The sequence below is a fragment of the Schistocerca gregaria genome, chromosome 1 (assembly GCF_023897955.1).
Source record: "Schistocerca gregaria isolate iqSchGreg1 chromosome 1, iqSchGreg1.2, whole genome shotgun sequence".
Classification (NCBI taxonomy): domain Eukaryota; kingdom Metazoa; phylum Arthropoda; class Insecta; order Orthoptera; family Acrididae; genus Schistocerca; species Schistocerca gregaria.
Window position 1 is genome coordinate 788,022,761 of NC_064920.1, and position 27,805 is coordinate 788,050,565.

The 27,805-nt window shown below is 40.8% G+C and overlaps 1 protein-coding gene across 1 annotated transcript in view; it reads right to left on the reverse strand.

Moving 5' to 3' along the window:
• Positions 1–4,011: 4,011 nt before the first annotated feature.
• LOC126269497 (beta-mannosidase) overlaps positions 4,012–27,805 on the reverse strand; it is a 221,527-nt gene continuing 197,733 nt past the window's right edge. The window contains exons 14-15 of the mRNA XM_049973998.1: positions 18,291–18,494; positions 4,012–4,314 (exon numbers count right to left, since the gene is read on the reverse strand). Of these exons, the coding sequence (XP_049829955.1) occupies positions 4,063–4,314; positions 18,291–18,494 (456 nt within the window). The 3' untranslated portion in view covers positions 4,012–4,062. The remainder of the gene's footprint in view (positions 4,315–18,290; positions 18,495–27,805) is intronic.

Consider the following 27,805-nt stretch of genomic DNA (forward strand, 5'->3'; position numbering starts at 1 on the left):
TGCTATTTGGGGAACAAAATAACTGATGATGGTCGAAGTAGAGAGGATATAAAATATAGACTGGCAATGCCAAGGAAAGCATTTCTGAAGAAGAGAAATTTGTTAACATCGAGTATAGATTTAAGTGTCAGGAAGTCGTTTCTGAAAGTTTTGTATGGAGTGTAGCCATGTATGGAAGTGAAACGTGGATGATAAATAGTTTGGAGAAGAAGAGAATAGAAGCTTTCAAAATGTGGTGCTACAGAAGACTGCTGAAGATTAGATGGGTGGAACACATAACTAATGAGGAGGTACTGAATAGAATTTGGGAGAAGAGGAGTTTGTGGCACAATTTGACAAGAAGAAGGGATTGGTTGGTATGACATGTTCTGAGGCATCAAGGGATCACCAATTTACTATTGGAGGGCAGCGTGGAGGGTAAAAATTGTAGAGGGAGTCCAAGAGATAAATACATTAAGCAGATTCAGAAGGATGTAGGTTGCAGTAGGTACTGGGAGACGAAGAAGATTGCACAGTATGGAGTAGCATGGAGAGCTGCATCAAACCAGCCTCAGGACTGAAGACCACAACAGCAATAACCCATAAAAGCATATTGAAACTGTCTACAGTTCTTTGTTGTCCTTCGAAATATAAATTATGAAGAGGATCTTTGGGCCTGTCAAGGAGGAGAGTATAATATCCTTTGGCCCATGCTCTAGCTGTACGAAGTGAGCTGATTGGATGAATGGGATCAGTGCTGGGCAACCGCTCCATGGGGGTATCAGTGTTTGCTAGTTTCTGTGGCACGAGTTGTTAAACCTAATTTGCATTTCGTCGTTTCATGCCTTACACTTTGGGTGTGGGTGGTCAACTATAGAGCTTATGGGCTTGGTCTGACCCTTTTATGTACATGCATATGTGCATTTAACGCTAAAATAAAGCGGAAACAAAAATTATTCTCACACAGTATCTGAGACCGTGATATCAATGATCTTAGAATGAGACAAGACATTTGGGAGCCGTACACTATTGACTGCTCAGTGCAAAGATATTAAGTCTATGTTTCAGTGCTTTAAAAAAATTATCAGTGCCACTTAGGAACTGTCTGATTTTCATAAATTATAGAAACCAGAAGAGCTTCTCAGACTCTGTTGCCTACTTTGTGTGATTTTTTGTTTGAAGTTAACCATGCTCAAATTTTTTAGTTTCTTGGCTTCAGCTTTAGAATGTACATTACTACAATGATAGATCTAAAGCTCGTTTTGAAAGACAAGAGAAATTATTTTCAAAGGATACATGTGATGAGATGGGCGCATTTCAGAGGAAAAAACTGAACTTTCACAAAGAAGAAAATGACCCCTGATTGCAAGGCTGTAGACGAGATGGATTTGAGGTGCTCAAGGTCAGAGCATATCGACTAATCAACATGTTTCTACAAAAAATCGATAATGTTCCAAACCATGGAAAATAATTTGCTGATTTAGTGCCCAGAACTCTGGTTAAAGCCTCAGAAACTAAACTTCCCATAACTGTAAAAGGTTTAGTTAACAGTTATGATGAGATTCATGAACATGTTGTCTCTACAAAACTTCCATGCCTAAGAAGACTCCTGAAAGCTGCTAAATTCCAAAATAAGAGTATCTGTTTTGGACAGCTTTAAGATTCTTACAATTCACGATTCAGTATGAATTTTCCGAATCTGTTCACAACCTCATTTAGGCATTAAGATTTTTCTTACCTTTCTGTGTTTCAGTAGCGTCATGTAAAAGGGGTTTTTCAAAACTCAACCTAATTACAAATTATATTAGGTCTGCTGCGAGTCAAGCATGATAGATAGATCTGAAGCTCATTTTGAAAGACGAAAGAAATTATTTTCAAAGGATACATGTGATGAGATGGGCATTTCTGTGGAAAAAACTGAACTATCAGAAAGAAGAAAATGACCCTTGATTGCTTCGGCAATTTTGTCAGTGGAAAATAGTTTAGCTAAAGGTACCAATTTTGCTGTACCGTAATTTAAAAATCTGCAGCACAAAAAATTAGAAGAAAGAGACAGCTGTATGTTAAGGTAACCTACAGCCGAAGTTACGTATTGGGCCCCTCCTGATATCTTGGTTTTGATGACAGACTGCTCTGTAGCACAGCCTGTGAGGTCTAGGTTAGGTTGGAAGGTGACAATTTTGTTGTGAAAGTAGAAAATCTGGTTACAGTGATCAGCTCACCAGTACCAAAGCCCACTATGTTTATACACATGTCATATTAAAAAATGGAAGTAACATTGACCATCAACTATCACTAACAAGATTTTTGGTTATTTGTGCAGTTTCAGTAACAGTTTATGAAACGGTGTTATTTACCTTCAAAATACTTGTTTCTACTCAAAAAACTGTTAAGAAATAGCTATCATTATGCTTTGCTTACTTAACCACTTGGATCAAGAAATTGCTACACCTAAAAAAATAAAATAAAAAAGTGTTTTTGAGGGATTGGTGGGTGTGGAGGATATGACAACTTAAAACCCCACACCAGATGCCAAATTACTTATAGTTAAGGTGGCATAAGAAGAATCCTGTCATCTCATAACACTGTTGCCAGCTTCCAACTGCAAAGCAAGAATGGCTGCAGGCAAAAACAGTAGTCATCTACAGAGCCGTGACAATGAGGCATTGCCATAGAGACATTTACAAAATCGTGTTACATTCTTGGTTGAGGTATGCCCATGAAGCTACAATGCCCAGCCTTCTGCAACTGATTCAACTATAACTACACCAGTGCCTGCTGGTAGAAAAGAAGGTAGGGAGTATTGTGTATCTGTGTTATCGGTAGATAAGCAGTAACAGCAGAATGGATGGTCAGGAGAGCTCAGTGACTTCAAACACTGATTAGTCATTGGATGTTATTTGGGTAATAAGTCCATCATGGGTATTTCAACCCCCCTGAAGCTGCCCAAGACAGCTGCTGGTGACACGATTGAGGAATGGAAATGTGAAGGAACATTCAAAGCTAAACCAAGGCCAGGCACATCTCATGTACTGATGGACAGAGACAGTTAAGCAATGCAGAGGGTGGCTGTGAAAATAGTGTGAAATCAGTGGAAAGAATCACTCATGAATTCCAAAGCACTTCCAGTCGACCTAACACAAAGTCTGTGCATAGGGAGATGAAGACAGAGAGGTACGTTGGCTGAGGAGCTCACACACTTCAGGAGTCGATGCTAAGCTTCACTTGAGGTAATGCAAAGAGCAATGCCACTGGACAGCAGATGACTAGAAATGAGCGATTTGCAGTGATGAATCACACTATAACCTGTAGCAATCTGGTGTAAGGGTTTGGGCCTGACAAATGCCTGCATAACATTACCTGCCATCATGTGTAATGCCATAAGTGAAATGCAGAGGAGGTGAAATTGGGGTCGGAGGGCAATATTTTTTTTAGGTAAGTTGTGGTCCCCTTATAGTGCTTAAGAAAACAGCAAAAGCAGAAGGATATGAAAGTGTTCTGCAGCATTGTGTACTTTGTTTAGTATAAGAACTGTTTATAAGTGATTATTATTTGTATCAGCTTGACAATGCACCCTGTCCTAAAGCAGCATCTGTAAGGCAATCATTTGTGGACAATAACATTCCTGAAATAGACTGGTCTGGCCATAGTTCCAACTAGAATGCTACTGGGCTGAGTTAGAACATTGACTCTGCTCCAGATACCAGCACCCAACATAACTACCTTCTCTGGTTTCAGTTCTTGAGGATGAATGGGTTGCCATTCCTCCAAAGAAATTCAGACACCCATATGAAAGTGTTCCCAGTAGAGTTCAAACTATCATATAGGTGAAGGGTGGACACACCCAACAATAATATCCACTAGTAGGTGTCCACATAGTTTTGATCATATACCGGTCGTGTACGTCTGGTGTCACACTGTTGCTACCCAGATTATGCGAATAAAAACAGGCAACAGCAATCTTTTTTCCCAACTGATGACACATAGCAGGAATGGGAAAAATGTATTGTTTAACAGATTACAAAATACATATTCACATCAAAATATATAATTACAAAACAGATTTACAAAACACTCTTGTATTCAGCTAGCATGATTCATCATAGAAGTCACTGTAATAGTCTTCTTCAAATAGTCTGAATTAATATCCCTGTTAGTATAAAATTGTACAGTTTTTTCTGGAACAACCATAAGAAAGCCATTTTCTGAGAAATGCCCAAAGACATTTGGAACTTCTAACCAGACAAACAGAGATATGCTGTCAGTAGAGATTTTCACTTCAAAAGTATAGTTGAAATTGTTCTGCTGTTGGATAGGACCATGCACTTCAGTCACCTGCAGACATAGAAACATAGCTGTAGATTCTGTGTGGTGTGAGAGAGAGCAGCATAGATTCTATAGTAATATTCAACAATAAGCACATGAGAAAGTAGTAGCACAAAAATGTTTCTACAAAAGGCAGGAAGCATACTATAGATACAAGCAGCACAGACCAGAGTCAACCCATATAATTTATTTAGATGACAATATTCTACTTTTGGCAGAGTATAGTTTGCAATGAACATTTGTAACAAGTTAAGGACTGCCACTTAATCTGCAGTGTCTTGTCTTTAGTGGGCAGTGTGCAGCCAGTTCTTGTATCTGGACACACTTCAGAGACTGACTCAAAAGCTTCAATTTATGACTTGCTGACTTAGCTGCAGATGTTCAGTTAATAACTGGCCAGTCTAAAACAATGCACAACATAATTAATGCAAGGAAAGTTCCCTCCATTTACACTTTATGGTCTGCCACAGTTGGAGACCCTCCACACTGACCTACATTTAGTCTTTAGGGTTGTATCCTGTAAGATATGTGACTTGAATTAGGTTAACACAAACTGAAAAACATTATCGATTAACTAATATATTAGAGACAGACTACAATCGCATATTGGCAGAGGTTATGGAAGACATTGGCTATGTACTTATTAAGAAAGCACCTCATCATCTCAGGTAATTTAGTATACAACAGAGTACCTACATCTGTAAGACCCTAAAGGGAGTTCAACCCTATTCCTTTTCCACATAGTTTTTCGAAGCATATGAGATGTAATGAAAACATTCCATTTCTATTGCAGACTGAGTACAATGAGTGAGCCACATGTTAAAAGTTTGAAAATGACTTGCATTTTTTGGGAAGCTAGATTAATTAGTGTGCTAACAGTTAAACTGCAATAAGTATTATTTGCTTGATAGAGAGAAGTTGTGGTAGAAATTTAAAAAATACCATATTTACTATTACTATTATTATTATTATTATTGTGCCTTCTCAGATGATCAGGAGCACAGAAGGAATAAATAAACAGTATTTTTATGATTCAGTTTGACAAGCCTATGTTGCCACAGTGCACAGATAATTTAAGTAAAAATCATCACTATGTGAGCTTAAATTATTGTCGTCTCATTTTTGTGGAGTACTGAAAGCTAATAGAAAGAAGAACATAACATGCTTAAAGGGGATATGCACAGAAGCTAGGGTATCTACAGGCTATCCATTTCTTATCTTTTTGATTTGAACGAGGCACCACAATATTGTGACTTTTGGAGGTGATCCTATATGAACAGTTAACACCACTGAAGGTATTTTGTAAATGTACTGTCAAGCAGTTCAAAATTATGTGTAAGCATTAAAGTCTCAAAGAAATAAATGCAACCATGTAAACTGTCAAAGGACCAGTACTCATACAAAAGAGAATAACAATCCATAGACCATAGGTAGTTATTGCCTGTGTTCATCTCCATCTCTACCATCCTTATCTTTGCAACCAACATCAGACTCATGTGGCAGGTGGCCTATGGGCAAGTCATGTTATTTCATGCTGTGGATAGTGGAGCCATTGATTTCATTGTTTATAGCAGAAATCAGGCACTGCTTTTAATAATTTCGGTGAAATTTTCAGTTTTAATGTAATGGTTATTGTTTCACATTAAGTCAGGTAAAACCATAGGAAACACTTTGTAACATCATATCTGCATTTTTTTCTACACATACTTTTTACAAGTTTCAGGCTTGCATGCATGTTTGGTGAATTCCTCTTTCTTTGCTTCTGTTCATCATCTGCTTTACTATTCGCAAGGAGCAAGCATTTCATTATTAGATGAAACCTCAAAACAGAGATGGCCCTAGTCTACACATCGCTGGGGTGCGAACGCTACCATGACATCACAAGCTGATGTTCAAGTTCAGTTTACCAGCTAATATTTCATAACTGTTACTAAACGCAGTAAGTTACTAAGACATTATTATGACAAGAAGCAAAACACTGGAAATGATTACCAAGAAAATTCTTGAAATGAATCAGATAATAATAACAACATTTTCTTGCTATGCATACATTATAAATACAAATTAACAAAGTTTTGCTACTAGCAACTACAAATATACAGTAGTCTTTACAGTCTGCTATCAAAGTCTTGGTTTGGCTTTCTTCTAACACCAAAGGCCATAGCGTACAATAATTCAAGCAAAAAATGTTTAAAGAATTTATAAAATCTTTTGCCATACAAATGTTTCCTTTTCACGGTAAGGATCAAAGTATTCCTTCCTTCACACATCAGTAGAAAAACTGTATTGAAGATTATGTAAAAAATATTTATGTAGTTTGTCATATGGAAAAAAGAAAATTAAGTCAATGTTTAATAAGTTTCTGCGTTTGTTTGTATGGGGCCAATATATAATATATAAAGAATGTAATATAATACAATATAATAAATAATATAATATTATATAATATATAAAGAACATTAACAACAAATCCTGAACATTTATACACCAAAAATTTTCCTACATAGATCATACACATCTTCTTCATAACAATGTCATTTCTCTGCTTCAGCCTCTAATTTAATACCTTAATTTCGAGAAAATAAGTTAGTGAAACTTTGTTTTTTTAAAAGAACTTGCTTTCCAAACAATATAAACTTTGTTTTATTATAATCTACTACATAACAAAATGCTGCAAAAGACATCATCAATGTAATGAAAAGTCTTTGCTGAAAACACTAAAATAAAGTTAGCATTTGGTCCACTAGCTGCCTGCAAATGCTAACACCCATCAGCTGATCAAGAGGTTTGTTTCATAAAATGTTATCATGTACTGTTTAATTCTTTGAAAGTCTAAGAACTTACTGTTAGCAACACGTCACAGGGCAATAACAGAATAGAGCACTGTTAAATGTAATTAGAATCATTGACAGTTTAGTGTTTGTACTTGTTATATTGACAATCACTGCCAAGAAAGGGCAAGATAACAGACAGCTGCTTTCACAAACAGCCCCTCCTCCCCCCCCCCCCACCCCACCCCATGCTGCCACTGCCACCACACACACACACACACACACACACACACACACACACATACACACACACACACACTACACCATCTTTGAACACTGTCCTTCAACCTAAGTCATAAAGTAAAATAGATTATAAAAATGTAAACAAACAGTATATTTCATTTTTAATACCAAAGTTAAGTGAAATATGATCCTAACAATTTTTTCTTTGGTTTATCACTACATGATACAGATATTCATCACATCATCATTGCACAAAACAAATACCAAACACTAACAAATATATTTGAACTAAATACAAAATCAAACTGTTTCTTACAAGAATCCATATTTAAATAGGAAGATAACCTTTTTACATTTGAAATAAACACATTAAAAGCCTACTATCAACACAGAGCAAAATTTAAAAAATGAAATAATATCTAATGCAATATCGCAAGACAAAGCATGAACAAAAAGATAACTTCAAAGAAATACCTAAGTATGAATATCCATGATTAGATAAAATGCTTTGTTCACCTAAATTTGTGGAAAATTGGCATTATGCTTTATCTGCATGGGAAAAAAGAATATACTGAATTCGTTCATGACTTTGATAGTTTATACTGATTCTTTCACAAACTCAGTGTTACTGCAATCTTGTAAACGACTGCATGAGTGCAGTTTTCATTTGTTGTACAGCTGTTTATTGTTTCCAGTGCATACAGTGGTAGAAATACTGAAGCATTTGATGGCATCTGTTGCTCCTGCCCATGATGATGTCAAAACGGAAGACATAAGCAACTCATTTAAAGTCAATACACCAAAGATGATGCCAATGATGCAATCACAATGAACACATAACAATATCAGTTTCCTCATAAAAAATATAACTGAAATAATCTAAAACCCAATATGTAACTAAGAAGACAGTTACAGTAGTTTTGGGGGTTCTGAGTGGAACAATCCAGAGACACATTCTTCTCTGTGAGAGACAGTCTTAGGCTGGGGCAATGCCACTTGGCTACAGGACAAGGGGCACCATGGAGTCCAAAAGAGAGAAAAGGAAAAACCAAAATATGATATCATCGATATCTATGCCTGTATTATGTTGGTGGTGGACATGTGTCTTCCAGAATAAGTTAATTTGTGGACTCTACCAGAGATAATGGTATGTAAATCATTTACTTTGTTTACTCATGATGAAGATAAATCTGCATTAGAAGTCAAACATCAAATAGTTGAAGCTATATAACAAAAGGGAGAAGTCTGAGCAGATGTTATTGTGAAGATGACGATAAAGTACAAGGTGATTCAAAAAGAATACCACAACTTTAGGAATTTAAAACTCTACAACGACAAAAGGCAGAGCTAAGCTATATAACAAAAGGGAGAAGTCTGAGCAGATGTTATTGTGAAGATGACGATAAAGTACAAGGTGATTCAAAAAGAATACCACAACTTTAGGAATTTAAAACTCTACAACGACAAAAGGCAGAGCTAAGCACTATCTGTCGGCGAATTAAGGGAGCTATAAAGTTTCATTTAGTTGTACATTTGTTCGCTTGAGGTGCTGTTGACTAGGTGTCAGTGTCAGTTGATGCTAAGATGGCGACCGCTCTACAGAAAGCTTTTTGTGTTATTGAGTACGGCAGAAGTGAATCGACGACAGTTGTTCAGCGTGCATTTCGAACGAAGTATGGTGTTAAACCTCTTGATAGGTGGTGTATTAAATGTTGGTATAAAGAGTTTACAGAGAATGGGTGTTTGTGCAAAGGGAAAAGTTCTGGACGGCCGAGAATGAGTGATGAAAATGTAGCACGCATCCACCAAGCATTTGTTCGCAGCCCAGGAAAATCGACTCGCAGAGCTAGCAGAGAGCTGCAAATTCCACAATCAACTGTATGGAGAGTCCTACGAAAAAGGTTAGTTATGAAACCTTATCATCTGAAATTGGTTCAAGCACTGTCTGCAGCTGATAAGATTAAAAGAATCTATTTCTGTGATTTTATCCGTGCTCAAATGGAAACAAATGAATCTTTCGTTTCAAAGATTGTGTTTAGTGATGAAGCAACTTTCCACACTAACGGGAAAGTCAACCGTCACAATGTCTGTATATGGGGCACTGAGAATCAGCGGGAAACAACTCAGCATGAACGTGACTCGCCTAAGGTGAACGTTTTCTGTGCCATTTCAGCCAATAAAGTTTTTGGTCCCTTTTTCTTCGAAGGTGCTACTGTAACTGGACTACAGTATCTGGAGATGTTAGAGACTTGGCTGTTCCCTCAGCTCGAACAAGAAGCACAAAAATTCATATTTCAGCAGGTTGGAGCGCCACCACATTGGCACTTATCTGTCCGTAACTACCTGAACGTCAACTACCCGAGGCGATGGATCGGCCGCCAGGCAGCCCATGACAGAGCACTTCATCACTGGCCTCCAAGAAGCCCTGATCTTAACCCCTGCGATTTTTTCTTATGGGGGTATGTTAAGCATATGGTGTTTCGGCCACCTCTCCCAGCCACCATTGATGATTTGAAACGAGAAATAACAGCAGCTATCCAAACTGTTACGCCTGATATGCTACAGAGAGTGTGGAACGAGTTGGAGTATCGGGTTGATATTGCTCGAGTGTCTGGAGGGGGCCATATTGAACATCTCTGAACTTGTTTTGAGTGAAAAAAAACCTTTTTAAATACTCTTTGTAATGATGTATAACAGAAGGTTATGTTATGTTTCTTTCATTAAATACATATTTTTAAAGTTGTGGTATTCTTTTTGAATCACCCTGTATTTCTCATTAGTGTTGAAAAAAATTTTGTTCGAAAATTAATTTAGAAAACAAACTCCCATGCATCTTCTTCCACTGTTGCTAGTCACAATTTAAAATCAGTCTTTAAAGACACAGTTCAGACTCATCAAGAATGTTTTCAACAGTTGACAACTTCTACCAATTTTAGACCGCAGCATGGTAGGATTTAAATATTTGTTTGGTAAGTGCCTTCAAGGTATTAAGCCACTAAGGCCTATTTGTTAGTCTACATGGTACAATGCCATCTATGTGATATCAGGAAGATTCATTGGCATTCTTGAAGTTCTGATAAATGCAATATTTCCATGTAGGAAATGCAATGAATGAAGTGTAGCACTAGTTGTGGCCAGTAAGAAATCTGAATCCTATAGCTATGTTAAATCACTTAAGCACCAAGTTATTTAAATGTGAGATTATGAATGTTGCAGCTGCAAGTAACCTCTAAGGAGCAATAGAACTGTTGATGACATGTACCACCCTTAACCATGATCTTAAAATTGAAGCACTGAAGTTGACAATGATATTCACTGATGATGATGCTCCTCTCTTTCCACCTCAGATGATGAGATAAGAACTACTATTAAACTATACAGTCTGATGTACAAAACATACCAGTCATGTTATTAGGAAAATATATGGTAGATGGTAGGTATCCAGATATCCTGATACATACACAGCAGTCCTAATGTATCTAGTAATAGTAGTAGTAGTAGTAGGAGGAGGAGGAGGAGGAGGAGGAGGAGGAAGAAGTGTGCCTGCTACTGATGGAAAAACTCACCATTCTTTTTCCAAGCTTTAAATGATTAAAAAAAACTGTTTCCATTCTACAGAGAGTCAGGAATCCATATCTGTTTTGGCTATACTATTAACAAAAATGAAAGAGCATGAAATATTGCTTTTCCTGAACTAAAGAGACAATTTCACTGTTATGATAACAAGAAAAACTGATTTAAGTCACATGAAATTTTAAGTAAGCTATTTCATTATAAATTTATATTTTAAAATATATTAAAAACAAAGATTCCAAGACTTACCAAGCGGGAAAGCGCCGCCAGACAGGCACAATGAACAAAATACACAAACACACACACAGAATTACTAGCTTTCGCAACCGATGGTTGCTTCTTCAGGAAGGAGAGGGAAAGACGAAAGGATGTGGGTTTTAAGGGAAAGGGTAAGGAGTCATTCCAATCCCGGGAGTGGAAAGACTTCCCTTAGGGGGAAAAAAAGGACAGGTGTACACTCGCACACACACACACACACACACACAAACACATATCCATCCGCACATACACAGACACAAGCAGACATATTCTGTGTGTGTGTTTGTGTTTGTTTGTTTGTGTATTTTGTTCATTGTGCCTGTCTGCCAGCACTTTCCCGCTTGGTAAGTCTCGGAATCTTTGTTTTTAATATATTTTTCCCATGTGGAAGTTTCTTTCTATTTTATTTATATATTTTAAAATAGATATTCATACAATTCTCATACTTCTCTCTAATTAAACTTTAATTCCAATTTTGTCTTACAACAACCAGTATTATTTCACTCTTTTATTGTACTAAAATTTTTTGCAATTAATTAATTTTGGTGTTTATTTGTGTAAATACAGATCAGATTTTCATTAAAAAAGATTGTGGACCCTTTCACAGTCCCTGCCAGGAGCTCTCCAAAAACCTACACAATAGTTGGCACCTACTGATTAGAATGTCTTTCCCCACACTACCACAATCTGACTACTGGGGCTTCCATTCAGAATTCCCTTCAGTGTACAAAAACAAAAGTACTCCACTTTTTGTGCATGAACCAGTGCTTCCAGTGAGGACCTGAGCATGGCATAATCACTATCAAGGACAAATTTGGCAAGACAATCTTGTACATCACTTAGTAAAAGATAGTGTACAGCCGCCACAGCTTTCTGAGCAGGACGTCATGTCCATTCAGTTTATGGCTCACATGCCACTTCCTCTTCAGCATTTCTGAGTTACTCAGTAAAGCCCACCTTCCAGTTCTGGAGGCCATTAATTTCACGTGCAGCAACACACATAAGCACTCTGTTCAATGTATTGCTTCATCCAGTACCGAGCATCTGCTTAGAGCATCCCATTTAGTTCTCACATGGTTCGAATCTTCCTACACACATGACAGCATTCAGTCATTGTATCACTCTTATTTTTTTCACTGTCTCCCACAGCCTCTAAAAGTAATCAACTTTTAGTGTTAATGTTGAATTTTTTAATGTGTGTTAATCTTAGTGAAGACTTCCACCTATGAATTTGTGTGTTTGTGTCTGTGCCAAAACCGACCAAACAAGCTCTGATCCTATTTCTCCAAATGCTTTTGTTGAAATAATGAGCAGTAGTTTGTATGACCTAATAAATATCTTGTGTTCCAAAAAATTTGTCTCAACACCTTTTCGTTGCTTCACTGGAACATGCATTCCATATCACTTTGCGTCTTCTCCTACCATTTCCCTTAAGTTTCCTCCCTCAATAGCAGTAATGTGCATTGTGCAGTGATACACTCTGCACAGCATTTCCACACTGGTGACCAGACTTCACCCTCCTTAAATCATTCCCATTCCTTGGATGTTCCACGCAATGCACCTTCCCCAGTAGGCTAGTGTGTCTTTATGTTGCATCACAAGCTCTGCACAGTGTTTAGTCACTGTTTCAGCCCCAGGGCTGCACACTCATGAATACCAAGTATAATTTTTTTTCTCTCTCTCCCTCTCATTCGGATGTATCCTGCACTCACGCCCAAGATGCAGCTTATGCCAGGAAGTGGTCCCAATGAGCAGACTCCTGAAATGTCATCGATGAAGAGTGTTTCTCCTGGTCACATACCTGCACCTAGTCCATTCGACCTTCTGGCACAGGCGCCCAGTTTAAATCAGTTCATTGTTTGCACAACTCATGAGCACCGCTGCACTGCAAGCACAGGTCTTATCACCAACCCATTAGTCAAGCAGAGCTTCTGTCCACCTCTCAGCACTTGAAACCCATGGCTCATGCTTATGGTTGTCCTTCACTGGGTACAGAATTATGAGTGACACAACAGAGTTCACCATTACCGTTGATAAACTTGAACCTAGTGTCACATTGGAGGATCACGGCATCATCATCAACCTCCGCAATCCAGCAGCTACTGTAAATTAAAAGGGCACCTAATAACAGGATTGGTGTTGTTTGAAATGCTGCGCTCCAGTAACTATTTTCTGCAGAAGAGTGTTCTGAAATGAGGCCCACCCAGCTCCTGCAACATCTCCATGTCTTAGCTGAACCCCATATCTTCCTGGCGAAGCTTTTATTCCACAATTGTAATTCTCATTTCCCTGCTGTAATGTGTATGGCACTCCCCACACAGGTCCATACCGACATCAAAACAGAATGGGTGTTTGAGTCCCTTGAACCCAACCAGCCGCATCCACTGCCCAGTCTCCTTACCCTTTCTACCCCCCCCCCCCCCCCCCCACCCCCCAAAAAAAAAATAAATCTGCCACAGCCGCTGTCTGGTCCTCTTAATCCTTTCCCCCTGCCCTGGCTCCCTTCTGCCACTGTGGATACAAGTGCCCCAGCTACATGGTGAGTCCAAGCAACTTAACTACCACCTCTGCTTGTTCGCACCCAACCAGTTCAGCACCCCTGTCCCCCTACAACACACCTACAAGGGCCCATGTTTATTAATGTGCCCCTTCCCCCCACCCCCCACCCCCACCTCCCACAGCAACTGATAGCATGCACACCCTCATAAGCACATTACCCTCTATCCGTCTGCTGGAGGACCTCCATAATACCATGTGTCGGTGCTGCTATCATGAGTGCTTCGTCAGTGGTGCTGCCAAATGCAGGCCATCACGCAGTTGGCAATAGGCATACCCAGTTGTTCAGCAATTTCCTTGCACCTGTTCTCACTTGACCACCATAACCCAAACTCACTCATTTCGTACCTCACTGACACTGGCGTGGACCTCTCCATCTTTCTGCACAGACTCCTGCCCTTGTCTGGCGCCAGTCTCCCTTCCTCCTCACTCGTCCTGTTGGACCTTCACCATGGCCGATGTCACTCAGCCAATTCTCATTGCAGATTTTCCTTCAATTTCAATAGTTTCCCTGACCTGTGCAGCATCACCTGGTCAACGTTGCATTTGGTCACTCCACACCCCTCACTTCCCATCCCACCATGTGCATAGCCATTAAACAGCTATCATACTCCAGTCATCCTGCTCTCCACCCAATCCTCTGTCACCCTCCAAGAGATGAATCATGACACAGTGCACCATATCTTGTCTTGATTACTTCAGGCCTACCAGTTCACTGCTGCATCAATTCTCTTCTGCCAGACAAGCACAAGTTTGCAGGGGTGTGAGACCTCCATTGCTACCAGAATCCTCTGCCCATCCAAAAACGCTTGGTCCTCCACATTTTGTTTAGTACCTAAGTAGGGCAGGACATGGCGTGCCTGGAGTGATTATTGGCAGCTCAATGCGAGAAGCATTCCCACATGTTAACCTGTCCCACTCTTACACAGCTATAGTGACAACGTTTCTGGCTGCACGATTTTTAGTAAGATAAGTTGCACTAAGACTTTTACACAGATCATGTTTGCAGAGGAAGATGTTGATAAGATGGCCATCATTACAATTTTCAGCCTCTTAAATAGCCCCTTCACAACATTTGGTCTCTGTAACAACATGTAAACTTGGCAACATTCCTTTGATGGGTCCTCTGTGTCACATGGGCTGTTTTGAGTACCTGAATGACACTCCAGGAATATTGCTGAACACTGTGAGCAACTCTGGGAGATTTCTGCCCACCTGAAAAGAGTAGGGATCGATCTCAACCTAGAAGAACGCATTTTCTGGGTAACTGAGATTGAATTCTTAGGGCACACCATTTCCACATCTAGCTTGCAACCTCTGCCTGAAGAAGTCTGCATGATCTCCAAATTTTCACATCCCAAAATGAATAAGGAGCTTCACAGATTCCTAGATGTGGATAATTTTTTTCATCACATACCTAAAAATGTGATCTATGTTCATGTACCTGACACTGCCACAATTCAAGGAGACTGAATGAAGGGTAACAAACTTATACCACGGAGCCACGTGTGAAAGCACCCACGTGATTTACCAACTGACCTGCCTACACTGTGACGCTCTCTATGTGGGAATGACCAGCAACAAACTGTCCATTCGCATGAATGGACACAGGCAAACAGTGTTTGTGGGTGGCTAAACATGCCTTGGTGCACGGCCAGCACATCTTGGCACAGTGTTACACCGTCCGGGTTATATGGATACTTCCCACCTTCACCAACGTATCCAAACTCCGGAGATGGGAACTTGCCCTTCAGTATATCCTCTCTTATCAATATCCGCCAGGCCTCAACCTCCGCTAATAAATGAACCATTACACCAACAACCTGAAAACAGCTTTCGCATCCCGCAACTACCCTCCTGACCTGGTACAGAAGCAAATAACCAGAGCCACTTCCTCATCCCCTCAAACCCAGAACCTCTCACAGAAGAACCCTAAAAGTGCCCCACTTGTGACAGGATACTTTCCGGGACTGGATCAGACTCTGAATGTGGCTCTCCAGCAGGGATACGACTTCCTAAAATCCTGCCCCGAAATGATATCCATCCTTCATGAAATCCTCCCCACTCCACCAAGAGTGTCTTTCCGCCGTCCACCTAACCTTCGTAACCTCTTGGTTCATCCCTATTAAAAACCCAAAACCACCTTCCCTACCCTCTGGCTCCTACCCTTGTAACCGCCCCCCGGTGTAAAACCTGTCCTATGCACCCTCCCACCACCACCTACTCCAGTCCTGTAACCCGGAAGGCGTACACGATCAAAGGAGGAGCCACGTGTGAAAGCACCCACATGATTTACCAACTGACCTGCGTACACTGGACGCTTTCTATGTGGGAATGACCAGCAACAAACTGTCTACGAGGCAGTGAGGTACTTTTATCCTCTCATTGAGGGATGCCCTTTCATCATTATCACTGACCATAATCCACTTACAACAGAGTTCTACCAGAAAGACAGCATCCAAGAGTTTGCCCCAGCGGTTCTGCCAGCAGGAGTATGTATCTCAGTTTTCTACCTATATAAGTCATTTAGCCAGCACTGATAACATTGTCACCGGCTACCTCAGCTGCTGCTGTACTCTCAGCACTACATTAAATTACGAGGCCCTTACTAAAGTGAAGTCCACTGATCCCATATAGCTCAATTATGTCAGGACCTGAATTCCCACCTCATCTGCAGCTCCACCAGATCCCTTACACACAGCTCCACCAGATCCCTGCAGGATTTTTGTGATACCTTTCTGACCCTGCACACACCAACCAATACAAAGACCCATATACTCTAATGCTCCAAAGACCACGTCTACCACTATCTTGCCCCTTCCCCCCTTTCCACAAACTAGCTTTCTATTGCCTGCACAGCCTATCACACCCCCACATCCATTGCCCTTGTACAGGATCATTTCTTCGGGCCCATCATCCAACAGGACTGTCGCACTTGGGTTCATGCCTGTATCCTGTGCCAGCACACTAAATTGGGCCATCATGTTTACTTGCCTAGTGCCCTGTTGCGCACCAGTTCTCCCATGCTCACGTTGATATTGTTGGCTGCCTGCCATCCTCAGATGATTGCCTCTGCTTCTCACAGTGACAGTCCAGGTAAGACACTGGCTGGAAAATGTCTCCATCCTGGACATTTTGGCCAAAGTGGTTGCTGCGGCACTCATCAGTGCCTGCATTTCACATTATGGCTGCCCTTGCCCCACACATAACATCAGACCACAGGCACCAATTCACTTCCTGTTTATACAGAACCTTGTCTCAGACTTGTGGCACCCTCAGTCATTTTACAACTAGCTACAATGCTGCAGCCAGTGGCATGCATAAAAATCTGCCCTTACCTGCTATGATGTAAAATGGTTTTCCATCCTACCACTGGTCCTGTTAGGGTTGCAGATGCCCCACAAGGCCGAACTGGAGGCACTTGCCACCACCTAGTATAAAGGCAGTCCCTAGCCCTTACAGGCAACTTTATTGAGCCACAGCAGCTTCAAGAGCACTGGCTACACTGGCTATAACCAGCGCCTCCATGATACCATTTCAAGCACAGGACTAGTAACAACACAGGCAGAGAAGTACGCTGTAGGGATTTCCAGTGGTGCATAATAATCATACATAACAAAGAGTTCCAGGTGGATGAGTCTGTGACTCTTCAGGAACATGAACAAGAAGAATATAGGTTAATTTGAAGTAGTAAGGATAAGAGGGGTAATAAATCCAGGAAAAATAAGTGATGGTGAACTTTGGAATATGATCAAAAAGGTAGGGGTTGTATTTGTTAGGATGTGATGTATCTTTCCTTTTATCCACATACATTTTACAGTATTTTAAAGATATGATCTTCATGATCATTACTGTCTTTTATATACTTCATGGTTTTCAATGACCCTTGTAAGAATGATTTCAGTTTCTTGATAGTGGACTCATATGCACTAATGGCAACATTTGCTTTATGAGTCATAGGTTATTACAAAACAGAAATTGATTTCAAACTTAAAACGCACATTTCTGAGTATATTGTGCTGGCTTAATAATATGTAGTGCCCTGCTCTCTATGTCTCTCCAGTAAGTAAGCTAACTGCGGTAGTTACAGTAACTGAGTAAAGTTTGGTACAATGTTGGCTCAAATACCAGTACAGTTTTCTGATAATTTCTTATCAATGTTTTTCCTAAGTAACATGAGGAGAATGCCATGCAGCCTCTGATATCTCAACAAAGCTGTGATTGAATGCCACCATCAAACTTTGACCTCTTGTTCTGTTGCTAATAATACTGCACACCCATAATACCCACAAACATTTCTTCTTTCTGTCTTTAACTAACCTACAGTAGAGCTTGGCCACATATTTACATACATACATAGTTCATACTTGCACACACATATTGTAGAAGTCATTGATAAACAAGTGGTCTATGAAAATAAAGGATCTGAACTTAAAACTGTAAATCACAAAACAACTACGTCACTTCATATTGCATGCTGGTAGCAAATTAATACCTTCTAATTAGGGACAGTTATTGTTCATTTCATGACACCATATACTTTTACACTGTTAGCATCGAATGACAAATCCTCATTACACTTACCAAAATATTTGGAACTTGCAATCCAACAGCCTCTTTAAATGATGATGGAAAGACAAAATTATCTGGACTAATCTTGTTCTCACTTTCATCAGACAATGTTAGGTACAAAAAACACATTTTTCTTGAAAGTGAAGTGGCACATCCAGCATTTTCTAAGAAGGTATCCAAATCTTGTTCAAAGACAATGTCTGAATGTTGACCCTTCTGTAAAGAGGAAATAGCACTTAAAATAAATTTGCAAAAGATAAGCCATAGCATCTTAACTTACCACAATACTTCCTGTAAAATAAAATGTAAAGCAAGTTACCAAAGCAGTTTTTCTTAGTTTCTGTTGCGAACAGTAAAGTAATATTCTGTTACATATGTTTCCTGTGTACTTTATAGTAAAAGAAGTTGTAATATTAATAATAACATAGACCCATGTTCAAAATAAGTGTTTTGTTAAGAAAACACACAATATTATAAATACTTCTACATTTTGTGACATGGATGCAGTAGCTCCAACTGAGCACAAATGTTTGATGATATATTAACATCTATAAGTTCTTACATACAATATTTTTGCAACTCAATAACACAGATTTTTTATACACTTACTGGAGAGCTCATGAAGTCTAATACTCCAATGATGGGACTACGACATTATTTTATACAAGAGCTTTAGAGTTTCTTGCTTTTTTTTTCCAAATCTTTCCAACACTATTTAGTATCTTCTTCCTGTTACTTAATTGACAGAGTGTTTCAGATATGATGGTCAATAATTCACACATGGAAAGTACAGGCCGAAAGTAGCTAAAAAGCTCCAATAAAAATGTGTCCGTAAACCAACCATTGCTGAGTTACCACATTAATTTGAGTTGGGAGCCAACTGTAAACTCCCCCTGGTGTGATATTTATGCTGGAAGCTCAATGTGTGCCTTCAACTATCTGTTTGTGCAAGTGCCCAGAGCGATTCCACTGGCACATGATTGGTCAGCACCCAGAATCTGATAGTGGTCCATCAGCTACAAAGGTGCACAATAGACAACATCCCGACACTTCGCCTGAAGATTATGAATATGCAATCCATTGAAACAATGCAACTAGAAGACAACACCACTCGGCTGATAACTCGTGAAGATTTCATAGTTGTTTGTCAATGTCATGCTTGCATTGAGGTCGATGACCATCAGGTTCAGCACATTTTGTAAGGTACAGTACAAATGGTACATTCATTGTGTCAGTGATGGTATCTGCAGTTAACTAATGTAAGTAAAGAAGTACACAGTAATGTGATTTTATTCCTGTTGTCTCCTTGAGAGGACTTTTCTGATCCCAGGTTCCCTACCTCAAACTGTTCAGTGGAGCATCCTCTATATCCTGTAAAATTTTTGCATGCTCTTATGGAAACACACTGCATAATAAGTTTTGGCACCAAATACATCAGAATCATCAGAGCCATGTTGTAGACTGTAGTAGTCTTTTGTGTACTGCACTGTTTGTGTGTTTTGTTAATGATGCATGCATTTATGTTAATACTGCTCTCACCTGAACACATGTGACAGTAATACAAGCTTACATCACCAAATTGTCCAAGAGAGAGGCATGATAATCAAACTTTTTGTAAAAATTAATATTTATTAATGACTGTAACATTTTTATTTACTTTAGGAGAATGAAAATCAGCTGAGAAGATAAGGAATACAGCTGTCTATTTAACCTGCAAACTCTTACTACAGATTACATTTCAACATTATTCTGTTTGACTTTTAATCTTGAATACCTCATTATTTTATTTTTATTTGTTTATTTTATGGATCCTTCATGTGAGTGGAATGTGTCAGAGTATTAAAGTAATAACCATATGTAAATGGCCATGAAGCTTACAATTTAAATCATATGATACATAAGGTTCAAGTATTCAAATAACAACACAGATGGTTCTCGAACAAATTATAATGCTTACATTCTAATTCATATAAAAAACATTCTGTCAACAATTGCTATACCAGTGGTATTTAGCCATTTTTATAGAGATGCTTAAACACATTTGACTAATTATTATACACTGTCAAAAAATTCCTGTAAAGAATAGAAAGAACTATTCAAAACACAAAGTTTTAGCTGTTTTTTTAAATTTAATCTTATCCCCAATTATTTGTTCAAGAACACCCAATTCCACCTATATCAGTCATAGTAAAAGCTTTGTTAGGATGAGAACAGACTTTTAAATAAGTGATCATTGCCGGATTAATCAAGAAACAGAAATGCATTCAATATTAGTCATAGTAAAAGCTTTATTACCGTATGAATGGATTTTTAAAATAAGTGATCATTGCAGGATTAATAAGCTGATTCAAAGCACTTCAGTACCAGATAAGTGTATCAGCATTATATGTTATTCCAAATGTTCCCTCTCTTTCTTTGCTTCATATTGAGAAGGTATTTGGTGACACAATGTGGGATAAGTTTTTTTTGGTAGAGACAATAGTGCAATACACTATAACAATTTCTTATGTCAGCTGCACAATGGAAAGTCCAGGTTGGAACATCAACAATATTATGAAAAGGATAGCTTGCTACTTACCATAAAGATGACATGTTGAGTAGCAGGCAGAGCTGCATAACAACGACTGATACACTGGGAGATTTTGGCCAAAGCCTTCTTCAAAAAGAAAACACACACACCCACATTCAGACAAGCACACATCTCATGCACACAACTGCTATCTCTGGCTATTGCAGCCAGAATGCAGCTCTCACATTTAATGAAAGCAGCTATCCAGAATAGTGCAAGGAAGGTGGAGGGACTGAAGTGTATGAGCAGAGTGGGAAGAGTGTTCAGTGACTTGATGGTACTACAAGGACAAGGCAGCTAGGTGAGGTGTCAGAAGGCTGTGGGTGAGGGAGGGGGGTGAGAGTGGGAGGGGGCATAGAAGGGGAAAAGATCAGTGGGTATTTTGGCTGAGAGTGGTGCACAATGAGGGTGAGGGAATGTGAATTGGGAAGAGGCGACAGGACGGGGGATGGAAACTGTTGGATGGAGGCTATGGAGACAGTAGGTTACAATAGGTTGAGACTGGGATAGTTTTGGAAGGGGAGACTGTATTGTAAGGATAACTCCCATCTGTGCAGTGGGGATAGGGTAAGCCTAAGTCTGGGCTGTAATAGGAAATTCTGGGTGAGTGGATTGGACAAGTCTTGCACCTAAGTCTTCCTCGGGGATATGATCCATGTGAGGTTGGGAATGGTATAGGGATGTACTGGGATGTTGTGGAGGTTGGTTGGTGTGATGGAACACAGTTTAGGAGGGATAGGAAAGATCTTGGACAGGATGTCACTCATGTCAGGGCAAGATCATAGATTGTCAAAGCCCTGACAAAGGTTGTGGTTCAGTCATTCCAGTCCAAGGTGGTATTTGGTGACAAAGGGAGATGCTCATTTGTAACTGGTTCTTGGGGATGGTTGGAGGAATGGGGGTGATGGGAGGATTGGGGGTGTGTGGGGATATGGCATGGAAAATCTGTTTATGGACTAGGTTTGATGGATAGAGCTGATCTGTGAAGGCCTTGGTTACACCATCAGCATACTGTGCAAGGAATTATTTGTCACTGCAGATAAGCCACCCCAGGCACCCAGGCAGTATTGGACCAAGTTCCTGGTGTGGAAGGAATGGCAGCTGTCAAAATGTAGGTACTGTTGGTTGCCAGTTTGCGTTATGTCTACCATAAACCAAACAACCACCAACAACACCTGCATTTCAACATCTGCCATCCCTTCCACACCAAAAAATCCCTCCCATACAGTCTGGACACCCGGGGACAGCATATCTGTAGTGACAATAACTCCCTCCCCCATTATGCTGATGGTATCAGAAAGGTCCTCACAAGACGGCATTATCCCCCAGACCTGGCCAGTCCACAAAAACAGTTTTCCCATGCCATATTCCCAAACACCTCCAGTCCTTCCACACCTCCAAGAACTGGGAGTACCCCCTCCATCACTCAATACCACCCTGAACTGGAATAAATGAACCACATCCTTTGTCTAGGCTTTGACTATCTATCATCATACATGGAAATGAGGGACATCTTACCCAAGCTCCTTCCCACCCGTCCTAAACTGGTATTCCATTGCTCTCCCAAACTCCACAATATCCTAGTCCAACCCTATGCCATTCCTAGCCCAAGCCCTTTGCCACAAGTATCTTGTCCCTGTGGAAGATCCAGATGCAATACCTGCCCAATCCACCCACCCAGTACTCCCTGTTCCAGTCTCCTCATAGGTTATCTTAGATCTAGGCCAGCTCATCTGTGAAAGAATTGATGTCATACACCAGCTCTGATGCAATCACTATACAGCTGTTTGTATTGTTATGACTACCAAACAGCTGTCCATCAGGATGAATGGCCACTACAGAACTGTGACCAAGACCAAGGAGGATAACCCTGCAGTACAACATGCAGCTGAAAATAACACAGTTGGTTCCAGTGGCTGCTTCAAAATCTGTGCCATCAGGATCCTCCACTCCACCACCAACTTTTCTGAACTGCGCACATGGCAGTTATGCCTACAATACATTCTTCACTCTCCAAATTATCCCCCAGCCTCAACCTATAGTACCCTACTGCCTGACACCTGACACCCTTCTCTGCACCTCTGCTCCTCTACTTTTGTGGCTACTACTCCCCCCCACCCAGCCTCCTGACTATGTACCTGGCAGCCTCATTGTAATGCTATCTAGTACCTGTACCCTCCACCAGGCAGCGCACTTTTCTTTCCCTCCACCCATATCATGCTATACCTCCCCCTTCCCTGCCCCACTCTGGACTGCCACTCTCGTTCAACACAAGAGTTGCATTCTGGGTGCAGCAACCAGAGATAGTGGTCAAGTGCACATGAGGTAAACATTCCACGTGGGAAAAATATATCTAAAAACAGGGAAAAATATATCTAAAAACAAAGATGATGTGACTTACCAAACGAAGGTGCTGGCACGTCGATAGACACGCAAACAAACACAAACATACACACAAAATTCGAGCTTTCTCAACCTAAGGTTGCTTCATCAGGAGAGAGGGAAGGAGAAGGAAAGACGAAAGGATGGGGGTTTTGAGGGAGAGGGTAAGGAGTCATTCCAATCCTGGGAGCAGAAAGACTTACCGTAGGGGAAAAAAAGGACACACACACATATCCATCCGCACATATACAGACACAAGAGACATTTGTAAATTTGTAAGTCTTTCCGCTCCCACATCCTTTCGTCTTTCCCTCTCCTTCCCTCTTTCCTGATGAAGCAACCTTAGGTTGCGAAAGCTCAAATTGTGTGTGTATGTTTGTTTGTGTGTCTATCAACCTGCCAGCACCTTCGTTTGGTAAGTCACATCATCTTTGTGTGTGTATATATATACCTGCCAGCACCTTTGTTTGGTAAGTCACATCATCTTTATATATATATATATATGACAGTGTTTGTTGGTAATGAGGATCACCCTGTGGCTAAACATGCCTTGATGCACGGCCAGCACATCTTGGCACAGTGTTACACCGTCCGAGTTATCTGGATACTTCCCACCAACACCAACCTATCTGAACTCCGGAGATGGGAACTCGCCCTTCAGTATATCCTCTCTTCTCGATATCCGCCAGGCCTCAACCTCCGCTAATTTCAAGTTGCCGCCACTCATACCTCACCTGTCTTTCAACAACTTCTTTGCCTCTGTACTTCCGCCTCGACTGACATCTCTGCCCTTACTCTTTGCCTTTAAATATGTCTGCTTGTGTCTGTGTATGTGCAGATGGATATGTGTGTGGGTGTGTGTGTGCGAGTGTACACCTGTCCCTTTTTTTCCCCTAAGGGAAGTCTTTCCGCTCCCGGGATTGGAATGACTCCTTACCCTCTCCCTTAAAACCCACATCCTTTCATTTTTCCCTCTCCTTCCCTCTTTCCTGACGAAGCAACTGCCAGTTGCGAAAGCTCGTAATTCTGTGTGTGTGTTTTGTTCATGTGCCTGTCTGCCGGCGCTTTCCCGCTTGGTAAGTCTTGGAATCTTTGTTTTTAATATATTTTTCCCATGTGGAAGTTTCTTTCTATATATATATATATATATATATATATATATATATATATATATATATATATATATAAAACAGAAAGAAACTTCCACATGGGAAAAATATGGATGGATATGTGTGTGTGTGTGCGAGTGTACACCTGTCCTTTTTTTTCCCCTAAGGGAAGTCTTTCCGCTCCCGGGATTGGAATGACTCCTTACCCTCTCCCTTAAAACCCACACCCTTTCATTTTTCCCTCTCCTTCCTTCCTTCCTGACGAAGCAACTGCCAGTTGCGAAAGCTCGTAATTTTGTGTGTGTGTTTGTGTGTTTTGTTCATGTGCCTGTCTGCCGGCGCTTTCCCGCTTGGTAAGTCTTGGAATCTTTATATATATATATATATATATATATATATATATATATATATATATATATATATATATATATATATATATATATATATACTAAAAACAAAGATTCCAATACTTACCAAGCGGGAAAGCGCTGGTAGACAGGCATAATAAATAAAACACACACACAGATTTTCTAGCTTTCGCAACTGACGGTTGCTTCTTCAGGAAAGAGGGAAGGAGAGGGAAAGATGAAAGGATGTGGGTTTTAAGGAAGAGGGTAAGGAGTCATTCCAATCCCGGGAGCGGGAAGACTTACCTTAGGAAGAAAAAAGGACACGTGTACACTCGCACACACACACCCACACACATATCCATCCGCACATACACAGACACAAGCAGACATTTGTAAAGGCAAAGAGTTTGGGCAGAGATGTCAGTCGAGGCGGAAGTACAGAGGCAAAGAAGTTGTTGAAAGACAGGTGAGGTATGAGCGGCGGCAACTTGAAATTAGCAGAGGTTGAGGCCTGGCGGATGTCGAGAAGAGAGGATATACTGAAGGGCGAATTCACATCTCCGGAGTTTGGATAGGTTGGTGTTGGTGGGAAGTATCTAGATAGCCCGGACGGTGTAACACTGTGACAAGATCTGCTGGCCGTGCACCAAGGCATGTTTAGCCACAGGGTGATCCTCATTACCAACAAACACTGTCTGCCTGTGTCCATTCATGCGAATGGACAGTTTGTAGCTCGTCATTCCCACATAGAAAGCGTCACAGTGTAGGCAGGTCAGTTGGTAAATCATGTGGGTGCTTTCACACGTGGCTCTTCCTTTGATCGTGTACACCTTCCAGGTTACAGGACTGGAGTAGGTGGTGGTGGGAGGGTGCATAGGACAGGTTTTACACGGGGGCGGTTACAAGGGTAGGAGCCAGAGGGTAGGGAAGATGGTTTGGGGATTTCATAGGGATGAACCAAGAGGTTACGAAGGTTAGGTGGACGGCGGAAAGACACTCTTGGTGGAGTGGGGAGGATTTCATGAAGGATGGTTCTCATTTCGGGGCAGGATTTTAGGAAGTCGTATCCCTGCTGGAGAGCCACATTCAGAGTCTGATACAGCCCGGGTAGTATCCTGTCCCAAGTGGGGCACTTTCAGGGTTCTTCTGTGAGAGGTTCTGGGTTTGAGAGGATGAGGAAGTGGCTCTGGCTATTTGCTTCTGTACCAGGTCGGGAGGGTAGTTGCGGGATGTGAAAGCTGTGTGCAGGTTGTTGGTGTTCCAAGACTTACCAAGCGGGAAAGCGCCGGTAGATAGGCAAATTGAATAAAACACACAAACACACACACAGAATTTCGAGCTTTCGCAACCGGCGGCTGCTTCGTCAGGAAAGAGGGAAGGAAAAGGAAAGATGAAAGGATGTGGGTTTTAAGGGAGAGGGTAAGGAGTCATTCCAATCCAGGGAGTGGAAAGACTTACCTTAGGGGGAAAAAAGGATAGGTATATACTCGCTTGCACGCGCGCACACACACACACACACACACACACACACACACACACACACACACACACACACACACACACACATCCATCCATACATACACAGACACAAGAAGACACATTTAAAGCCAAAGAGTATGGGCAGAGATGTAAGTCAAGGCGGAAGTGTGGAGGCAAAGATGATGTTGAATGACAGATGAGGTATGAGTGGCGGCAACTTGAAATTACCGGAGATTGAGGCCTGGTGGATAACGAGAAGAGAGGATATATTGAATGGCAAGTTCCCATCTCCGGAGTTCGGATAGGTTGGTGTTGGTGGGAAGTATCCAGATAACTCGGAAGGTGTAACACTGTGCCAAGATGTGCTGGCCGTGCACCAAGGCATGTTTAGTCACAGGGTGATTCTCATTACCAACAGACACTTTCTGCCTGTGTCCATTCATGCGAATGGACAGTTTGTTGCTGGTCATTCCCACATAGAAAGCGTCACAGTGTAGGCAGGTCAGTTGGTAAATCACGTGGGTGCTTTCACACGTGGCTCTGCCTTTGATCGTGTACACCTTCCGGGTTACAGGACTGGAGTAGGTGGTGGTGGGAGGGTGCATAGGACAGGTTTTACACAGGGGGCGGTTGCAAGGGTAGGAGCCAGAGGGTAGAGAAGGTGGTTTGGGGATTTCATAGGGATGAACCCAGAGGTTACGAAGGTTAGGTGGACGGCGAAAAGACACTCTTGGTGGAGTGGGGAGGATTTCATGAAGGATGGATCTCATTTCGGGGCAGGATTTTAGGAAGTCGTATCAATCAATAAATCTGTACCAAACTTTGGGTTGGCAGGCTTGGGTAACCAAGAAGGCTGTGGCGTACGAGGGGGCCATCCTGGTACCCATGGCTGTTCCCTTTAATTGTTGGTATGTCTGGCCTTCAAAAGTGAAGAAATTGTGGGTCAGGATATATATATATATATATATATATATATATATATATATATATATATATATATATATATATATATATATATATATTTGTGTGTGTGTGCGTGCGCATGCATCTGTGTGTTTCTTTTCTGAAGAAGGCAAACTCTGACATTAATTCTTTGTTCAATTCTCTTCTTATACTGTCCTATTTGTTACAATAATTTTTATAAATGTCTGTCTCCATAACTGGGTGGTCAGCACGGCTGACTTTCATGTGGGGAGGTGGGTTTGCTTCCAGGTACTGCCAGTGATTTTTTTCCTTAGTGGTACGACAGGCAAGGGATGCAGTCTTGTGAGACCAACAGAGGAGCTATTTGACCAGTCGATTACTAGTGGTTCTAAGGTCAAGAAACCTGTCGACTACCAGGAGGTCAGTGTGCTGATCACATGCTCCTCCATACCTTATCTGATTATGCCACTGGCAGAGAATGGCACAGCAGTTGATTAGACTCAATTGGCCCATCTATGGCCAGAATGCGTAGCTTTACCTTTGCCTCTTACCTATTTTTTATAAACATCTACAATACCAAATGCCTGTTGTTAACAGTTCATGCCTATATGCCTGTATTTGACATATATTTATGTATAAATGTTTTTTGGTGCTGTATTAATTTGGGTTTGGGTATATGTCATATTTCTATGAATTTACACTTCTCTAGAAAAC